The following is a 16,323-nucleotide window of genomic DNA, read 5'->3' as shown; positions in this document are numbered from 1 at the left end:
AGTTACCAACAGGCCCCTCCTCAGGTCCCAATTACAAAAGCATGATCAGGACAAGTTTGTACACTTTCAGTTTCACAGCTGAGATGGATTCAAATTCAATTACTATAAAAAGAAATAGCAGCTTAGACCACAAACAGCATACTACGTTCCTTGTCCAAATGAGTAATGCTAATTATAGCATTTCAAGATCCATTCAACTCTCCATCTATGTTGGAATGTCAGACTGCCAGGAGGATCAAAAAGATCAATCACAGTCAATCAAATTTGAAAATCTTTTACATTCATCCAAAAGTTGAATCTCCTTTGAACAACCATCATTATGTTGACAACAATTGCAGATGATCATCCACTGGAAACTACAGCTGATGTGAGAAGGAAAGCCATTGATGACTGGCTTCCAATCACTTCCTCAAGGAATGCCAAATGGTGGTACTCTGCCTTCCACAATGTTACTGCCATGGTTCGTGCTTGTGTCCTTAGCCTTCCCTATGCTATGGCTCATCTTGGATGGTATGCTTCTTTCATTTGACTCGCTCAGAATCATTCATCCATGTTTAACCAAACAATTAGAAGAGTAGACATTAATATTTATAATTTTAAAATAATGTATTATTTCATTTTATAGTATTAACAATAAAACAATTAATCGAAAATTTTAATTATAAACAAAATATTTTTGAGTTATACTAATTTTTTAATATATAGTACATATAATGTTTATATTATAAAATAAATAGATGTATATTATTTAATTTTAATAATAATAATTCAATTTAGTTCAATTTTTTTATGGGCCGGATCAAAGTAATCGGACTGGACCGAACTGAACTGAACATGGACATATAGAAGGGCATTTCTGTTATAACGGCAAAGGAGGAAGGGTATAATAGACCAACAGACAACCCCCGAAGTCCCTAATTTATCACTCGCAAGCAGCGTTTTCCCGCCATTTTTTGCATTTGCCCTCCCAGTTCTCTTCAACTTACAGGAAACCCTAGAGAGAGATCGAGAACATCATGGAAGTGGAGATTAAAGAAGAATTCCACAAAATTGGATTCATGCTAGACAACGAAGAAGAAATTCTCAAGAAATGTAATGCTCTTCCATTTTCCCTCAATTTCCCCCTTTATCTCTTCACTTGAATTTGCTCTAGCTGATACTTTAGCTTTGACTTTTAGGCCTTACATTCTGTATAAATTACAATCTCAAGCCATCAGATCTTGTTTCTAGCTGGGAGGTTTACTATCTTAACAGGTAAAAATAATTCTTCTTTTTCTTCTTCTTTATTATTATTAGTATAATTGCGAATATGTTGTTGGGTATAAATGGGTAAGTTTTGTTGTTTTTTTTTCTTTTAACCTCATATTGTTTAAGATTTGAAGTGTAGATGGATTGAGGTATTTACTTTTCTTAATTTTGAATGAGTGTTTTATTTTAGCGGTATGTGATTTGGAACAGGCAATTAGATGAATCAACGGTGCAAAATTCTGAAATGGATGGATTTTTATTGCACTTGCAGACTGAACAGAAAGAAGCAGTTCTTAGAGAGGAACATAATTTGCACGTCTACTCTAGCAAAGATGTTGACATGTAAGCAGCTTATATTATTACTATTTCCTCAATTTACTTTCTTGTTTGTTGGACATTACATGGCCAATTTTGTCCTTTTGAAGTCAAAGTGCATATTGTAAGTCACTTGATTGGTTGCCAAATTGTACTAAATTTATTTCAACTCAGACTTCTTTTTTGTTCTCTATACGATTTTGTTTGAAAGAAATTGACTTGCGTTGTTGGTAAAATGGATTTCACTCTCGCAGTCAAATGTTTGGCTAGATGCAAGTCTTTCTGTATGAAACATGTTATGCTATTGGCATGATGCAGCTAGTTCAACCAGTACTTAACCTGGCTGTGAGAAAATGATTTTTAGTTGGGACTTGGGAGAGCTATAACTGTTTAGTTTGCGGACTTTAGTTTATGTAGTTTTTATAATTCAACAATTTGAATGAACTACAAGAAAATATTCATGTAGGATTTTGAACGATGAGGAGGAAGATTTGAAAGAAGTAATTCCTGGAACTCCAACAGACAAGACTCTAAGACTTGATTCAGAACCATTTGATTCTACAGTCAAATCAAATGCAAATGGTTATTCCTCTGGAAAGCCATCAAAGCATGTGACACCCTTTGGACTACGAACTGATAAGTTTGTGGTCAAATTCAACATCAATAATCTGCCTGATACAGAGAATGGTGACACTGAGCATGCTAATGAGAATCTTGAGGATGATATTATCAAGAGAGTGCATCCCGCCAAGAAGTGTTCCTTAGTATTCCATGGATCTGGGCCGGAACCAGGTTGCAGGTTCATGTATGACAGGATTGAAGACAGGGTATGATTCTTCTCATGAATATAATGGTTCTTCCTGACCTTTGGTTAATGTATTTCACTAACTTGTTTTGGTTATTTAGTTTAATGCACTTGAGAACCGCATCAGAAGGCATGCAGCTGTGCTTTCTTCTTCTGGACTCTATGAGGAACCAATGGACCCTACAATTGCCTCACAGGTAATGTGGCTGCTTCATTACTCTTTCTGAAAAAACTCTGGTTTCTTACAATGACCACGTACAATTTTTGTTTATGATGTTTTTGTTATAAGTTATAGAAAGTAAATATTGATAGATGTGTTAATTGCTTAATCTTAGGGATTGCATGATCATAGGCTTGATATCCTTTTCTTTCTAGACACGGTCTCTCGTGTATAAATATGTTGTAATCTCTATTGTAATAGATAAAAAAATATTACCTTTTTACAGTTTTTTTATTGTTGGGTTAATTTATATGTAGAGGATCACTCAGGGTAATTCATATGTTGAGGACATAATATTTACTATAAAAATCTTGTCTGCACGAGTGTTCCTGTATTACTTTTTCATTTAATTTAATTTTAATTTCTATTAATTTATTCTAAGCACATATCTAATAGATTCCTAGTTTTGTCATCGTTTTCCAGTCTGCTTTACGTTAAGAACTTATATATCATTGTAAGGATACATGTATAACATCTGATAATTGTTATCATTTCAGAGAAATGTGTTTGCTGTTGGAATGATCTGTTGTGATGGAGAAGGTCATTTGAATGAGAAGTCAATCTTGTTGCAAAGCAGGTAACAAACCTGTGGAGTTTCCTGTATTACTGCCCATGTGTATCAGTCAATAAAAGACAGATTTTTTTGGGGTGGACGGGTTTGTTTTCCGTGTATTAACCGCTTTATCATCATTCACCATCAGAGATGATTAGTTGCAAATGGACTCTTTTAATGTATATGGTACTGAAGCCAGTTCTTGAAAGCCAGTTAACTGGCCTCTATTTGCAAGCTCATGCATGAGACAGTATGATCAATGCTCTGTTCACTCTTCACTGTTTGGCCAAGCCCCCTGTTAACTGTGTCCATGCCAAAACAGGGACTAGATTGTCCATCTCTTTGGTACTTGATGTACTTGTTAGGTGATTCTTTTTTTATATCACTAGGATGGGGCAGCCAACTGCAGCTTTTTATGATTTTTGTGTCAATATGTGCCCTATCGTTACTTTTCCTGTTTAGTAGGGGGTTTAATCTTTCATAATCTCAGCAGTGTTGAGCATTCTGGAGGACAGTGTGTTCGTTTGGACTTGCATAACTTGAGCCAGTTCTCCATTTTCCCAGGACAGGTAAGAATATAAACTTGATAAGACTATATGTTTCAGACTTTATATCTTTTACTGTATATGCCAAACTGAAGTTTAACCAAGAAGAATTGCTCTGCAGATTGTAGGTGTTGAAGGTCACAATCCCAGTGGACATTGTTTAATTGCTTCAAAAGTGGTAGATTATGTTCCTTTGTTAGCTTCTCCTGATGAGGATTTGCACCCTGCAAAGAAGCAAGCTGTGGATCAGGAAATTCAAGCAACTGAGTCCACCTATACACAAGGAGAGATATCAACGGTATAGAAGCTTGTCTTCTGCATTGCTTGAGGATATGAAAATAATACTCTTTGGTATGCCCAACCATAAGATGCAATGCATCATAGAGACCACAAATATGGCTGGGATGGATGAGATTAAAAGTCCAAACAATTAAAGAATCCAATATTATATGATTTAATGATGAATTTGCAAAATTAAATAAATATAACATGTTTTAGGATCAGTTATATCGTATTCAGGTATCAATCAATGAACAGATGAATTGCAGACAGAGTCACTGAGGACATATACGATACCAATTTGCTTTTGTTGCAATGATCTTGCAATATATGATATTGATTTATAATATCAGGTAGTTTTTTTCTAGAATATCTCTATAGTAACTCGTTTTTTCTTTTTAATTATTCTCAGCTTATTGCTTCTGGGCCTTTTACCACAACAGACAACTTATTGTTTGAGCCTCTGACAGAATTGTTGGCATATGCAACCAGAAAGCTACCACAGTTGCTTATACTCGTATGAACCCACCTTTTCTTTTTAATATTTCAACATCATATTTGAGTCACTTACCTGGCCAGAGAAGTATCATATTTTTTCACTTATTGGCATTTTTCTCAGCTGGGACCATTTGTTGATTCTGAACATCCAGAGATTAAGAAAGGAACTGTAGATAGGAGCTTTGATGAGATATTTCATATGGAGATTCTCAGAAGGGTATATACTCAATAGATTAGTGCCATTTATCTAAGGAAGCATTTTGCAATATCATCATCTTTTTTTCCTATTTACATTTCAGTTGCAAGACTACGTGGAATATTCAGGCCCCGAAGCACAAGTGTTAATTGTGCCATCTACACGGGATGCTCACCATGATTTTGTTTTCCCTCAGGTGATAATTTTTCTAACTTTTAGATATAATTCCTCTGGTTTCTTTTTTTGGTTGCTTAGAAGTTGTATTTCATCTAGAAAAGCAAGTGTATATACGTAATACATCCATGTATATATGCTTATGTTCATATATTTGTTGCTGAGATTAAAACTCTAGATTTTGTTCATGCAGCCTGCTTTTGAAATTCATCCACCCAGTCTTAAACATCAGGTACATGATCTAAAATTTGGATTTCATCTTTACTACTGGAAGGTGTTCGTAGGTCATTGACACATTTTATATAATTTTCTTCCCTCATTCTAGATAACCAGTCTCAGGAATCCAGGAGTATTTTCAGCAAATCAGGTACTTTTTTATGCTTTATACCTGATTCTGTAGCATGCTGTTCCAATTTTACAAATATTTTTCTTACTCAAAAGTCCCTGTTTTTACATGTCTGGAAAAAATAAAAAAGATACTGATAGTTGTTTTTTGGAGCTACTCGGCTGAACTGTATATTTTAAAAACCCAATTAGCTAAGCAACTTATTATAACTTCCTGTATTCAATAATCCAAATAGATAAGCATTTGGCACTTTCAAGTCTTAATGGGTACTGTTCATTCTTCTTTCATACATATGCATGTGAATCAAAGCATGCAAGCATTTATTCTGCTAAAAAATTTCTAATTTCAGGTCAGAGTAGGTTGCTGCACTGCAGATATTCTGAGACAGCTTAGTGGAGAGGAGTTGTCACGAAATCCAAAAGATGGAACACCAATTGATCGAATGAGTAGACTTGCAAGCCATATTCTTAGCCAGTGCAGGCATTATATTAAAGCAAATCCTTTCTGAAACCTGATATTGTTAGTTGAAGTCTTGTAGAATTTGAATTTTTTTTTTTTCAATTATTATTGGAACAGCTTTTATCCATTATATCCACCAGCAGAAGATATTCCACTGGATTTTTCGCTTGCTTCAGAAGCACTTCATATCTCCTCAATTCCTGAAATTCTTATCCTACCTTCAGACATGAAATACTTTATAAAGGTCAGGCATCTCCATCATTTTCATTGTACTCTAAATTTCAGCTGCAGGATAACCTAAGAAAAGAAAATTCAAGACGCAATTGTTATTCTGATTGAAAGATTGGTTCCACTTTCTGTAACTCTCAAATGTGTACACATGGACACAGGTACTGTACCTGAGTGGAGGAAGTGAAGGAGAAGAGCATATGAAATGCATTTGTATAAACCCAGGAAGATTGGCCAAGGGAGAAGGTGGGGGCACTTTTGTAGAGCTTAATTACCAAGGGAGTGCTGACAGGATGAATGCTTCTGTCATAGGCATATGAACTCTGGAGAGAAATTCTCCAAGGAATATTTTAATTTGGCAGCTGGCTCTTAATGAGAATTAAAAATTTGACATACCAACTGTTAAACTTAGTGAGTTCCAAAACACCATCCATTGGAGTAGATTTGCATCAGTGTATAGTTCCGCCAAGTGAACAGGCTTTGTTTTCTTTATTTACTGGTAACCTCATGATCAATATTTTTCTTTTTGTAAAATTTGTACTTGTAATTTGCTATTCATTTTCAATTTTTTATCGCTTTTTTATTTCAAAGAAAAAATGAAACGCCTTGGAAGGGAATAACCTTCTTATCTCCTTAAAACTAATTAATTAACAAATAAATATTCTTTCATGATTCCTGTCATTACTACAATTGCAAATCCCCAAGATACAAGGGAATTGCTGAAATCCACACTTCACCCGTGCCAATTCAATGGATGAGTTGCAACTAAACATAGACCCCCCCCCCCAAATTCTACCCTAACTTCTTCTGAGCTAGACTTCTTTTTCTTAACCACCCTTTCCAATGATTTGAAACCCATAATATGCTAACTAAAATTGCAGTTACTGTCACAATCATCCAAGAAATCCAAGCCCATCCAGGAACCAAATCCTTACCTTCCTTGCTTAGATAAAACGCCCCCATCTTAAACGCAAAGAGGGGACCAAGAACACCTCTAACCACAGAATAATAGGCTAAAAACGGAGGAGACAAGAATTCATACAATCTTGCAGCAGCAGGAACTTCAGCTTTCCGGAAGCGTGCTATGCTCCAAATATTCTGGCAAGGACTTGTAACTTCAGCTAGTATAAGAAGCATAAGAATCCCATAAGCTCCATGATGAACCATGTATCGACAAGTGATGAGCACATAGAGCGTTGCTAGATGGTGAAGAATGAAAAGAATATCAGTAGGGAAGAAAATTATGTAGTGTAAGAGGTCCATCAAGAAATAAGCCATGCTGAACTCAAGGACTCTATGATGCAAGGTGGAGTTTGGAGAAGCAAAAGCTTGTGAGGTTTGGGTGTGGACTAGTGAACGGATAGCCAAGATAACAGCTGGAGTTCCATGAGTTAAGGACATGAAAGAGCTTGAAGCTTCTGCTCTGTTTTTTGGACCCCAGTTTCTGAAAATTATAAAGTAAGCAAGGAGATATGTGCAGATGAACATAATGAAGGATGTGGGGAGGATTAGGGCATAAAGAACCGGAGCATCCATGCCAACCCAGTATACAGTGAAAGGGAGAGAAGATTTTGAATAATTGAAGGAAGAAGATACTTAGGAGCTAAAAAACTAATAAATCCTAAATTAAGAGAGCGAGAGAGAGATAAGAGGTGAGATTTTCGTGCAAGAGAATATCCAAACTTTTGTGCCAATGGCCTATCAATTCTGTCACTATCAACTCAAAAAAATAAGCACGTGTATTATGGCAGGTAGACTTGAATATTAAAGTAGAATAATTAGTGATTAATCAATGTCCAAGTTGGATAACCTAACAATTTTCCGATCAAATTTGAACCAAAACAAAAAAAAAAAAGAGATATAGAGGGGAAAGAGTGAATTGCTTGACGGAACGTGGTTAGGACTAGCTTGGTTTACATAGGGAAGTTATGCTAAATGTTCCAGTGGATACCTTTGCAGGATTGGCTGCTCGACAATTTCCTTAGTTTGCACTCTGCACGTCTTCTTTTAATTGCTAAGTTTCACGATGAGATCAACAGATAAGAACAGTTTTATTCAAGTCTATTAAGAATGGTAAATTTATCCAATTTGATCTAGCTTTCCCAACAAATTCAAAATTTAGACCCCCTTGATTTACCAAAAAAATAACTTGCATTAAAAATATTTTTCAATAAAATAACTTATTTTTTATTACTTAATTTAAAAAAAATAAAATAACTTATTTTCTATTATTTAATTTTAATTTTAAAAATAAAATTTATTTATAAATTTATATATAAAAATCGTAATAAGAATCTCAAAATAATAGTTTACTTTTTTTATAACTAAAACAATAATTTTCATTGACTAAATTTTTTTAATATTTTAAACGCTAAAATATAAGAATATATTTTCTTATAAAATAAACAAAATCTTAATCACTAAATAATTTATTGAAGATATTTAGATTTTTTATATCATAAATCAATATACAAAACATGTGTATGTCACTCAAAATTTTCCTAATTTTCATGAATAAAGTGGCAATTACCCATTAAACCTGACAGTCAATTGGTTACCTTATTTGAATTATATAGTTAATATGGCCCTTAAGACCACCTTACCATGATGCTCCAAATGAAAATATACATGTGAACTGTTGGTCGAACAATTCAAGGAATTATCATCTAAAATTGTCCTGTCCAAAAGCTGGATGTAAGAAACAATTCAGGCTCAACAATCAATTTAGAACCACACCTGTCCTTATGGAATTGCCAAATTGATACAATTCACTTTACCTCGAGTGATCCTGCCAGTGGCATCTCTTTGTGCCAGGCCAAGCCAAAGCATGGCTTTCTGTGATGAAGACAGCAAGATAAGGTCAAGCCATGGCCAAGCTTGGCTACGATCAAAGCAACGCCACAAAGAAAAGATCGCCCAATGGCAAGTCAAAAAAATAACTGGAAAATCAATAATTTGGAGCAATCTGGTAATATAAACTAATACATGGGAAATGATTTATCTACCTTACAATATTTCCAAGTGATGTGCAGCAGAATTCTACCTTATTTTCTTCTGTGCAAGATGACTTCTTTCTCTCAACCATTCTATCCAATGATTTGAAACCCATAATATGCTAACCAAAATTCCAGTTACTATCACAACCATCCAAGAAATCCATGCCCATCCAGGAACCAAACTAGCTTCCTCACTTAGATGAAACATAACCATCTTAAACACAAAGAGGGGACCAAGAATACCTCTAACAACAGAATAAAAAGCTAGAAAAGGAGGAGACAGGGATACATACAATCTTGCAGCAACAGAAACATCAGCTCTCCTGAAACCTGCAATAGTCCACATATTCTGGCAAAGACTTGTAATTTCAGCAAGTGTAAGAAGCACAAGAATCCCATAGGCTCCATAATGAACCATGTATCGACAAGTCACAATTACATAGAGTGTTGCTAGGTGGTGAAGAATAAAGAGAATATCAGTAGGGAAGAAGACAATGTAGTGAAAGAGGTCCATCAAGAAATAAGCCATGCTGAACTCAAGAACTCTGTTATGGAGGTCGGAGTTTGGAGAAGCATAGGAGTGTGAATTTTGAGAGTGGAGTAGCGCCTGGACAGCAAAGATAACAGCAGGAGTGCCATGAACTAGGGAAATGAAACAACTTGAAACTTCTGCCCTGAGTTTTGAAGTCCAGTTTCTGAAAATCACAAAATAAGCAAGGAGATACATGGAGAGAAACATAATTAAGGAAGTGGGCAAGTTTAGGGTCCAAAGTACTGCATCCATTTCAATCTAGCTTCAGAGAATTCAGAAACCAGTGAGAGAGACAGAGAGAGAGACAGAAGATTTTGAATAGTTGAAGAAAGGAAGAGGATATTTTGAAGCTAAGAAGCTTAAAAGCATAGATTGACGAAAACATGAGAGGTGCGAGCTCTATGAAAGAGAATATCCGAGTTTGTACAGTTGTACTTAGGCCCTTAAATTTTGTCACTATCAATGGCAAAATAGAGAGGCGCACTAAGGTGGGTGAATTTAAGGATGTTGGTGTTTTAGTAATGAGAAATCAATGTCCAGCATGGTCATGGAAATTCAAACATCAATGCTAGGGGGGAAAAATTGACAAAATCAAATTCTGGGCAGATGGAAAGAAGAAAGTGATCTGCTTGCGGGTTTTCCATTTTTTTTCTTTTCCAAGTATCCCAATGGGATTGCTTAAGAATCAAAATAAACTTCAAGACCATCAGTTTACACCAAACACCATATCAATTAAAAAAAAAAAAAAAACAAAAGCCACATTCCATATGTTAACTATGCTTTAGGAAAACTGTTAATACATTTGCTAACATAATTAACTGAGATCATATCAAAACTTCAAAGCATTTGTTTATTACAGAAGTAAATAAAATCAAAAACCGCCTAGTCATTCTGGAGTATAGAAACTTTTCAGGCTCAACCACTCAGGGCAGCAAGCTAAATTACATAACCATTCCTCCATCAATGGTGAATACCTGCAAAAAAGCAAGATATTACTTGTTAATATGAAAATGAAAAGAAGACTAGGCTTCACCATATATTCCATTGCAGGTATTAACCTGCCGAATGCCAGGCATAAGTATGGAAGCATGAATTTGTGGCCAAAAGATAAACTAACCATCTCAACAGAAATACCCATATGAGTCATGCTACAAGAAAACAAAGGAATTTATTTGAAAAATAACCATGGCCACGAAGCGCGCATTGGAGCTTGGCCACAATGATAAAAAAGCCCATCATGATATGACAATAGACAAAAAATAGCACCTCTTGATCAAGAGTTTAATATTGAGCTCCTTGTGAGTTAATTCTCTTTAGCTGACTAATTACAACTACACAGTTACAGGTCCTTGTGGGCTAGCCAGCTTGATGAAGCTGACTATGCCTTTGTGTTGTCTTGACAATGGCATGTGTTCATGCAAAGGCCAAGAAAGCATGGTTTGATAAGGCAAAACAATGTCAAGATAAGCCATCCCCAAGCCTAGAATGATGAAAGATTCAAAGCAACCCAACAAAGAACTCTGGTCAAAATTTTCAAAACAAAAGGAATCAAAGCAAAATAGATTCTAAACCTGTCCAGTGATGTAGCTGGCAGCAGGACTAAGGGCCAGGAATTCTACCAATCCTGCAACCTCTTCCGGTTGGCCATACCTTCCTGAATGCATAGTAAATGCTGTATCAATATCTTTTATGAAATATTTCATTCAGTTTTCTCAACTCATGTGACTCCTGATTACTTGGAAGAATTTTTTTGAATTTACAATGCTTCTAAAACAAGAAAATGACATGTCAAAATGCTTCTCACCCAAGGGGATTGTCTCCAAGATTTTCTTCTCAATATCCTCCCCTAGTTTGGCCGTCATATCAGATGCAATGAATCCAGGGGCAACAGCATTTACCTAAAAAATAAATTTCAAGAGAGCTAATATATATTAAGAGATCCTGCTACAAATGTGTCGAATCACCAAAACACAGATTAGAAATTCTTAAAACTCACATTAATATTTCTGCTTGCATATTCCTTTGCAACAGTCTTTGTAAGTCCAATAACTCCAGCCTTTGCTGCACTGTAGTTGGCTTGCCCAACATTGCCAACTAAACCCACAACTGATGCTATGTTAATGATCCTTCCCTGTGAAACTCAAAAAACATGAGGACATTATATGTAAACAGAAATCAAGAGGGACAGAGACAAAACTCCACATTTCTAGGCTTCTAGCTCAGTTGAACTCAAGAAATTTCCTCCTTTAATTTCTGCAAATACTAGCTTTTAAGTGAGCTAATAATCCCAATATTGAAGCGAGAATTGCATTCACAATCAAAGCCCCATCAACAGTACTATATGCTCCAAGAGTTTTTTTTAGCTTCTTTTTGAGTTAGAATTCAAAGCTATTAATCCAGTTATTTAAGAAAAATAGTTAAACAGCAAGAAAATATAAATGCAAACACGCTAAGGGAACGTCTCAATACTCGACCAATGAACTTAAGATAGGCATGCAAATTACCTTTTTCTTCTTCATCATGATTTTGGCTGCTGCCTGCAAAGAGTGCATTACTCAAGCTTAAATAAGAGAATTCACCTATCCAATAAAGCAACTTGTTCAGTCTTAATGCAATTACCTGTGTGCAAAGGAATACACCTGTGAGATTCAGATCAATAACCTCCTGCCACTGAGATTTCTTCATTCTCATCAACAATGTATCTCGTGTTATTCCTGAAACCAAGGTTAAAAAAAATTAGTGTAACTAAAAAAGAAAGTAATATTGATGAGATAGAAAGTAAGCTGTCTTTCACCTGCATTATTGACTAGTATATCAACTGTTCCCCACGCATCAATAGCCTGCAGATGCAATAATGTGTCAAATCAGGAAGCACACCATAATTATTAATATCATTAAATTTGTTGGAATTAATGTGATCCCATGCTCCAACTTAAGGAGGAGTGTGGCAGAAAGTCAATTATGTATTTTACACATTCCTATTTAGGCAGATTTTACATATTCCTACTTAGTTAGAGAATCTCATAATTTATAGTATCATAACATTCATGTCTTGGGTCTTTTGTTATAACTAGACAAGCTTATGTATTATGAGGAGTAGAATGTGTCCGTGGATGTATAGGAGCCCTTTAAGGTTACGTGTCCGTGGATGTAGACTCTCTTAACTGAACCACATAAATATTCCCATGTTACTTTCTTTATCTTCTATTATTCTAACTTTACCAAAATTAGAGCAAGCAAGGAACATTTGCTCACAGTTTTCATCATTGATTCCACATCATCTTCTTTTGAAACATCTCCACCAAAAGTGAGAGCCTGACCACCATAAGTCTCAATCTGCAAGATATGCTCAGAGAACTTCAGTAATCAATTCATCCATAAGGTATGAGTTAACAATATTGGCATTACCCAATGAATATAAGAGATGGCAGCAGAATATACAAGAAGCCAAAAAAAATTGAGAGAGAAGCACCACAACCAGCAGAATTTCCTTGTGATAAACTTCTGAAAAGGCTTTTCGTACAGCACAGAGTGTGGACATGGGGTGAATCAACACAATAAGAAATAACAGAATAAAAAGAGGTGGTCTTTATACTTTTCAACAGATTAATAACCAGGATTATAACCTATCCTATACAAGTAAAGAATGTCAAAAGAATAGTCATTGACCTCTTTGGAAACTTCATCAGCCTCTTTTGATGACCTGGCATAATTTACCAAGACCTGTAATAGCAACAAGATAACCTCAATAAGGAAAAATCGAAATACGGCACCAATATTAGAATCACAGTGTTCGAAAAAATGGAGAATGTAGAAAACGGGAGTATACCAAGGTACCAATGACTATTAATTTACTTTTCATCAATAATACATATTTTTCAAAATAATCCTTAAAGTCTATAGCTTCCGCTTCTTAAGCTCTTACAAAAGAGAGTTGCTTCAAGGTCCCATAAACAAGAATCACAAGAGAAAGGGTCATCTTCAAAATCTTCATCAGAAGAAGTCCATCCTGCTCTAGGTTTAGACTGATCAGTAGTAAAAGAACACATTGCTAACTTAGAATTACAGGAGCTGCAAGTCTTTCTCTTCTTCATGTACTCTTCTTCTTGTGCTGGTCCAATTCCAACCACGTAATTGTTCACCCACATGCCCCAAGTAATTCTTTGCACTTTCTTTCTACATTCTGTGATAACCAAGCTTGATTTTGATCTCTTCAAATCAGAAAGTAGCTTCACTCCCTTGTTTCTAAGTTCAGCACCATGGCACACAAGTAATATGCCATATACGTATGTAGCTTCTACATGCCCTTTGCTTGCTGCTCTCTCTAACATTTTGAGACCAGAATCATGTTTCAAAGCGCTAAAGAAATCAATCATTCCTTGTCTAAACAAGGCTTCTGGGTTCCCACTCTTCTTGCACCTCTCTAAGAAAGAAGAGACACGATAGCTGATCTTCCAAGGAATGACAGGGAAGGAATCGAGCGTTACACGCTCAAAAATGTAATCTTCTGATGCAGCTTCAAGAAACTCCTTGCAACATGCTTTGGCATTGACGAGATCAGTAACCGATGAGGAGGCAACTCGAGCAAGAATTTCCGTCAGAAGCTCTTTAGGAACATACTTGAAAGGTTGATGATAATTCTTTCTTCTGCACTTGGTTATATGCCTCATTGGGTTTAGATTTTCCATTACACAGATGGGTGTGTGAGCTCAGATCCAACAGAGGGTATGTGAGTACTGAGAATGAGAATGGGTTCTTTTTTTTTTTTTTCTTTTGCCTATATATATATTATTCCAAATGTGTATCCTTCTCCTACATGGATTTGATAGGTAGATATCCTTCTGTTACATGTATTTAATTTCTTCCCAAAAAAGGCTTGCTGAATATACATTTACGTCATAATAATTTTAAACTAAAAGCATATTAGTTTATTAATCTGTATAATCGTTTGCTAACAATAGATTTTTCCTACCACAAATTAAACTTAATTTCCTACTTAAATACTAAAAAAGATGTGAAGAGGAAAGGAATCCAATCCAACTCGAATACCTATTTTAAAACTGACTGATTTTATTTTATTCCTTTTGATTTTGATGCAGGGAATTTGCTTATAAAATAAGGTAACTGTACTAACCTTACAACCAGCCCTTCCCAAGGACAAGGCAATTGCTTTACCAATACCTCTAGAAGCTCCGGTCACTACAACAACAGGTGCTTCCAACTTCTGTGTGGCCTCGGCGCTTGCTGCTTCAGCAGCAGCAACCTGAGCTCTTACACCTATATGTGCAATCACAATCAACTTCAAATATATTTCCAAGGATCCCAAAGATTACAAATTAATGACACCACCACCATAAAATTGCTTCTCTTGTCTAAAATCCTTTTTAGAGAAAAAAAAAAAAAAACACACTATGCAAGCTAGAAAATCAATACCAGAGGGAGCAAATGAACTCCTCGATCTACACTGAAGGACAGTGCGAGACTGCAGTTGTCCTACTCCACTAGTAATGGGAGACCATTGACGGACCTGAGCGACTCTCCGGTCACCGGAACTTCCAAAATTTGCAGAGCTTCCGGCGGATTTGAAGGCAATGACGTTGGATCCAGCAACAGACGCAGCCATGATGAGAGCTCCAAAGGGCCTCCGAAGAATCAAAGACGAAGGAGTAGAGAATAGGAGGAGTGTATTAGTAATAGAGGTAGCCAGAGAAGCGAAATTGCTTGGTTTCGGTTTTATAATGGCGAACGAAATGTGTGTTTCTTGCTTCGGGAGCTCCGGAGACTGGTAAAGTGGCGATGACAACGAGGCCTGTGTGTCTCTCCTGGATGCATTATTACATTAATGGATCTGATTGTTTAGATTATTTACCATACAACCAATGAGCTTCAAGTGGCCATTCACCAAGCGGCAATTGCAACTAGATGGCAAAATGGTAATATTTGATGTGTTAAGGGTACTATGAGGGATTTTAAGTAATTAATGGAAACGGGAAATAGGTCCATCCGCCCAGCTAATATTTGACCCACTTTTTTGTGCGCAACACCTAACGACGTCGTTGGATTTAATATTCAACGATAACAATTTCGACCATATAAATTGTTCATCCACATGCTCCAAGCAATTCTTTGCACTTTCTTTCTACATTTTGAAATAACTAAGCTTGATTTTGATCTCTTCAGATCAGAAAGTAGCTTCACTCCCTTGATTCTAAGTTCACCATCATAGCACACAAGTAAATCCAATAGCTTCTACATGTCCTTTGCTAGTTGGTCTCTACATTTTAAGATAAGAATCATGTTTCAAAGTGTTAAAGTAATCAATCATTCCTTGTATAAACAATTCTTCTGGGTTTCCACTCTTCTTGCACTTCTCTAACAAAGAAGAGACACCATGGGTTATCTTTCAATGAATGTCAGGGAGGGAATCGATTGTTACATGCTAAAAAATGTAATATTCTGATGCAGCTTTAAGAAACTTCTTGCAACATGCTTTGGCTTTGATGAGATCAGTAAGTGATAAGAATGCAACTCATGCAAGAATATCTATTAGAAGATTCACACAGATAGGGTGTGTATTTATATTGTTTGAAATCATATCCTTCTCCTGCATTGATTTGACATGTAGATATCCCAAATAGATTTTCTAAAAATTAATAAAATGTAAAGTAAACATATTAGAAAAAATATATATATATATTTAAGTTAATAAATCTAAAATTTATAAGAGAAATAAAATCACTTCTTCTATATAATTATACATATGTAAATAAAGAAAGAAAATTAATATAAGATTATATGATATGTATTGAATTTCATTTAATTTTAAAACTAAATAACTAATTTTAATTTGCAAATTTAAAAAATTTCAAAATAATATTTAGATAAAATTTTGTCATTCATATTTTTTATGTTTTAATTTTAATTATAGG

At 35.4% G+C, this 16,323-nt stretch overlaps 5 protein-coding genes across 10 annotated transcripts; 1 reads left to right on the top strand and 4 right to left on the bottom strand.

The window, feature by feature from the left end:
* Positions 1 to 39: 39 nt before the first annotated feature.
* Positions 40 to 6,424, top strand: LOC110628104 (DNA polymerase alpha subunit B). Of its 5 annotated transcripts, none has more exons than XM_021774598.2 (17): positions 41 to 510; positions 806 to 1,092; positions 1,179 to 1,254; positions 1,459 to 1,590; positions 2,030 to 2,390; positions 2,470 to 2,565; positions 3,086 to 3,165; positions 3,635 to 3,710; positions 3,808 to 3,984; positions 4,378 to 4,482; positions 4,585 to 4,680; positions 4,763 to 4,855; positions 5,027 to 5,065; positions 5,159 to 5,200; positions 5,529 to 5,659; positions 5,756 to 5,882; positions 6,028 to 6,424. In XM_021774598.2, exons 2-17 carry the CDS (start codon positions 1,017 to 1,019, stop codon positions 6,184 to 6,186), a joined length of 1,866 nt encoding a protein of 621 aa, XP_021630290.1. In that variant the 5' UTR covers positions 41 to 510; positions 806 to 1,016; the 3' UTR covers positions 6,187 to 6,424. The 5 variants fall into 5 exon arrangements, with proteins under 5 accessions (XP_043804660.1, XP_021630290.1, XP_043804662.1 ...); XM_043948727.1 differs by having other exon boundaries at positions 42 to 510; positions 1,166 to 1,254; positions 1,520 to 1,590; XM_043948726.1 differs by having other exon boundaries at positions 42 to 510; positions 1,166 to 1,254.
* Positions 6,425 to 6,491: 67 nt separating this feature from the next.
* On the bottom strand, positions 6,492 to 8,047 carry LOC110628105 (TLC domain-containing protein At5g14285). The gene has a single exon (XM_021774600.2). It carries the CDS (start codon positions 7,400 to 7,402, stop codon positions 6,659 to 6,661), a length of 744 nt encoding a protein of 247 aa, XP_021630292.1. The 5' UTR covers positions 7,403 to 8,047; the 3' UTR covers positions 6,492 to 6,658.
* Positions 8,048 to 8,299: 252 nt separating this feature from the next.
* LOC110628490 (TLC domain-containing protein At5g14285) lies at positions 8,300 to 9,984 on the bottom strand. Of its 2 annotated transcripts, none has more exons than XM_021775174.2 (2): positions 9,156 to 9,984; positions 8,300 to 9,056 (listed from the first exon to the last, which is right to left on the bottom strand). In XM_021775174.2, the coding sequence occupies exons 1-2, from the start codon at positions 9,644 to 9,646 to the stop codon at positions 8,906 to 8,908; spliced, it is 642 nt and encodes a 213-aa protein (XP_021630866.1). In that variant the 5' UTR covers positions 9,647 to 9,984; the 3' UTR covers positions 8,300 to 8,905. The 2 variants fall into 2 exon arrangements, with proteins under 2 accessions (XP_021630866.1, XP_021630865.1); XM_021775173.2 differs by having other exon boundaries at positions 8,301 to 8,747; positions 8,872 to 9,984.
* A 144-nt stretch (positions 9,985 to 10,128) lies between these two features.
* Positions 10,129 to 15,198, bottom strand: LOC110628488 (3-oxoacyl-[acyl-carrier-protein] reductase 4). Its single transcript, XM_021775171.2, has 11 exons — positions 14,828 to 15,198; positions 14,529 to 14,671; positions 13,064 to 13,117; positions 12,650 to 12,730; positions 12,189 to 12,234; positions 12,014 to 12,108; positions 11,899 to 11,931; positions 11,391 to 11,525; positions 11,199 to 11,292; positions 10,966 to 11,048; positions 10,129 to 10,368 (listed from the first exon to the last, which is right to left on the bottom strand). Exons 1-11 carry the CDS (start codon positions 15,015 to 15,017, stop codon positions 10,336 to 10,338), a joined length of 987 nt encoding a protein of 328 aa, XP_021630863.1. The 5' UTR covers positions 15,018 to 15,198; the 3' UTR covers positions 10,129 to 10,335.
* LOC110628489 (putative F-box protein At1g67623) lies at positions 13,093 to 14,522 on the bottom strand. Its single transcript, XM_021775172.2, has one exon. The coding sequence runs from the start codon at positions 14,080 to 14,082 to the stop codon at positions 13,285 to 13,287; it is 798 nt and encodes a 265-aa protein (XP_021630864.1). The 5' UTR covers positions 14,083 to 14,522; the 3' UTR covers positions 13,093 to 13,284.
* Positions 15,199 to 16,323: the final 1,125 nt, after the last annotated feature.

Source organism: Manihot esculenta, chromosome 12 (genome assembly GCF_001659605.2).
Source record: "Manihot esculenta cultivar AM560-2 chromosome 12, M.esculenta_v8, whole genome shotgun sequence".
NCBI classification, from domain to species: domain Eukaryota; kingdom Viridiplantae; phylum Streptophyta; class Magnoliopsida; order Malpighiales; family Euphorbiaceae; genus Manihot; species Manihot esculenta.
The sequence above is the reverse complement of the archived record's forward strand: the minus strand, read 5'-3'. Positions and strand labels throughout refer to the sequence as shown.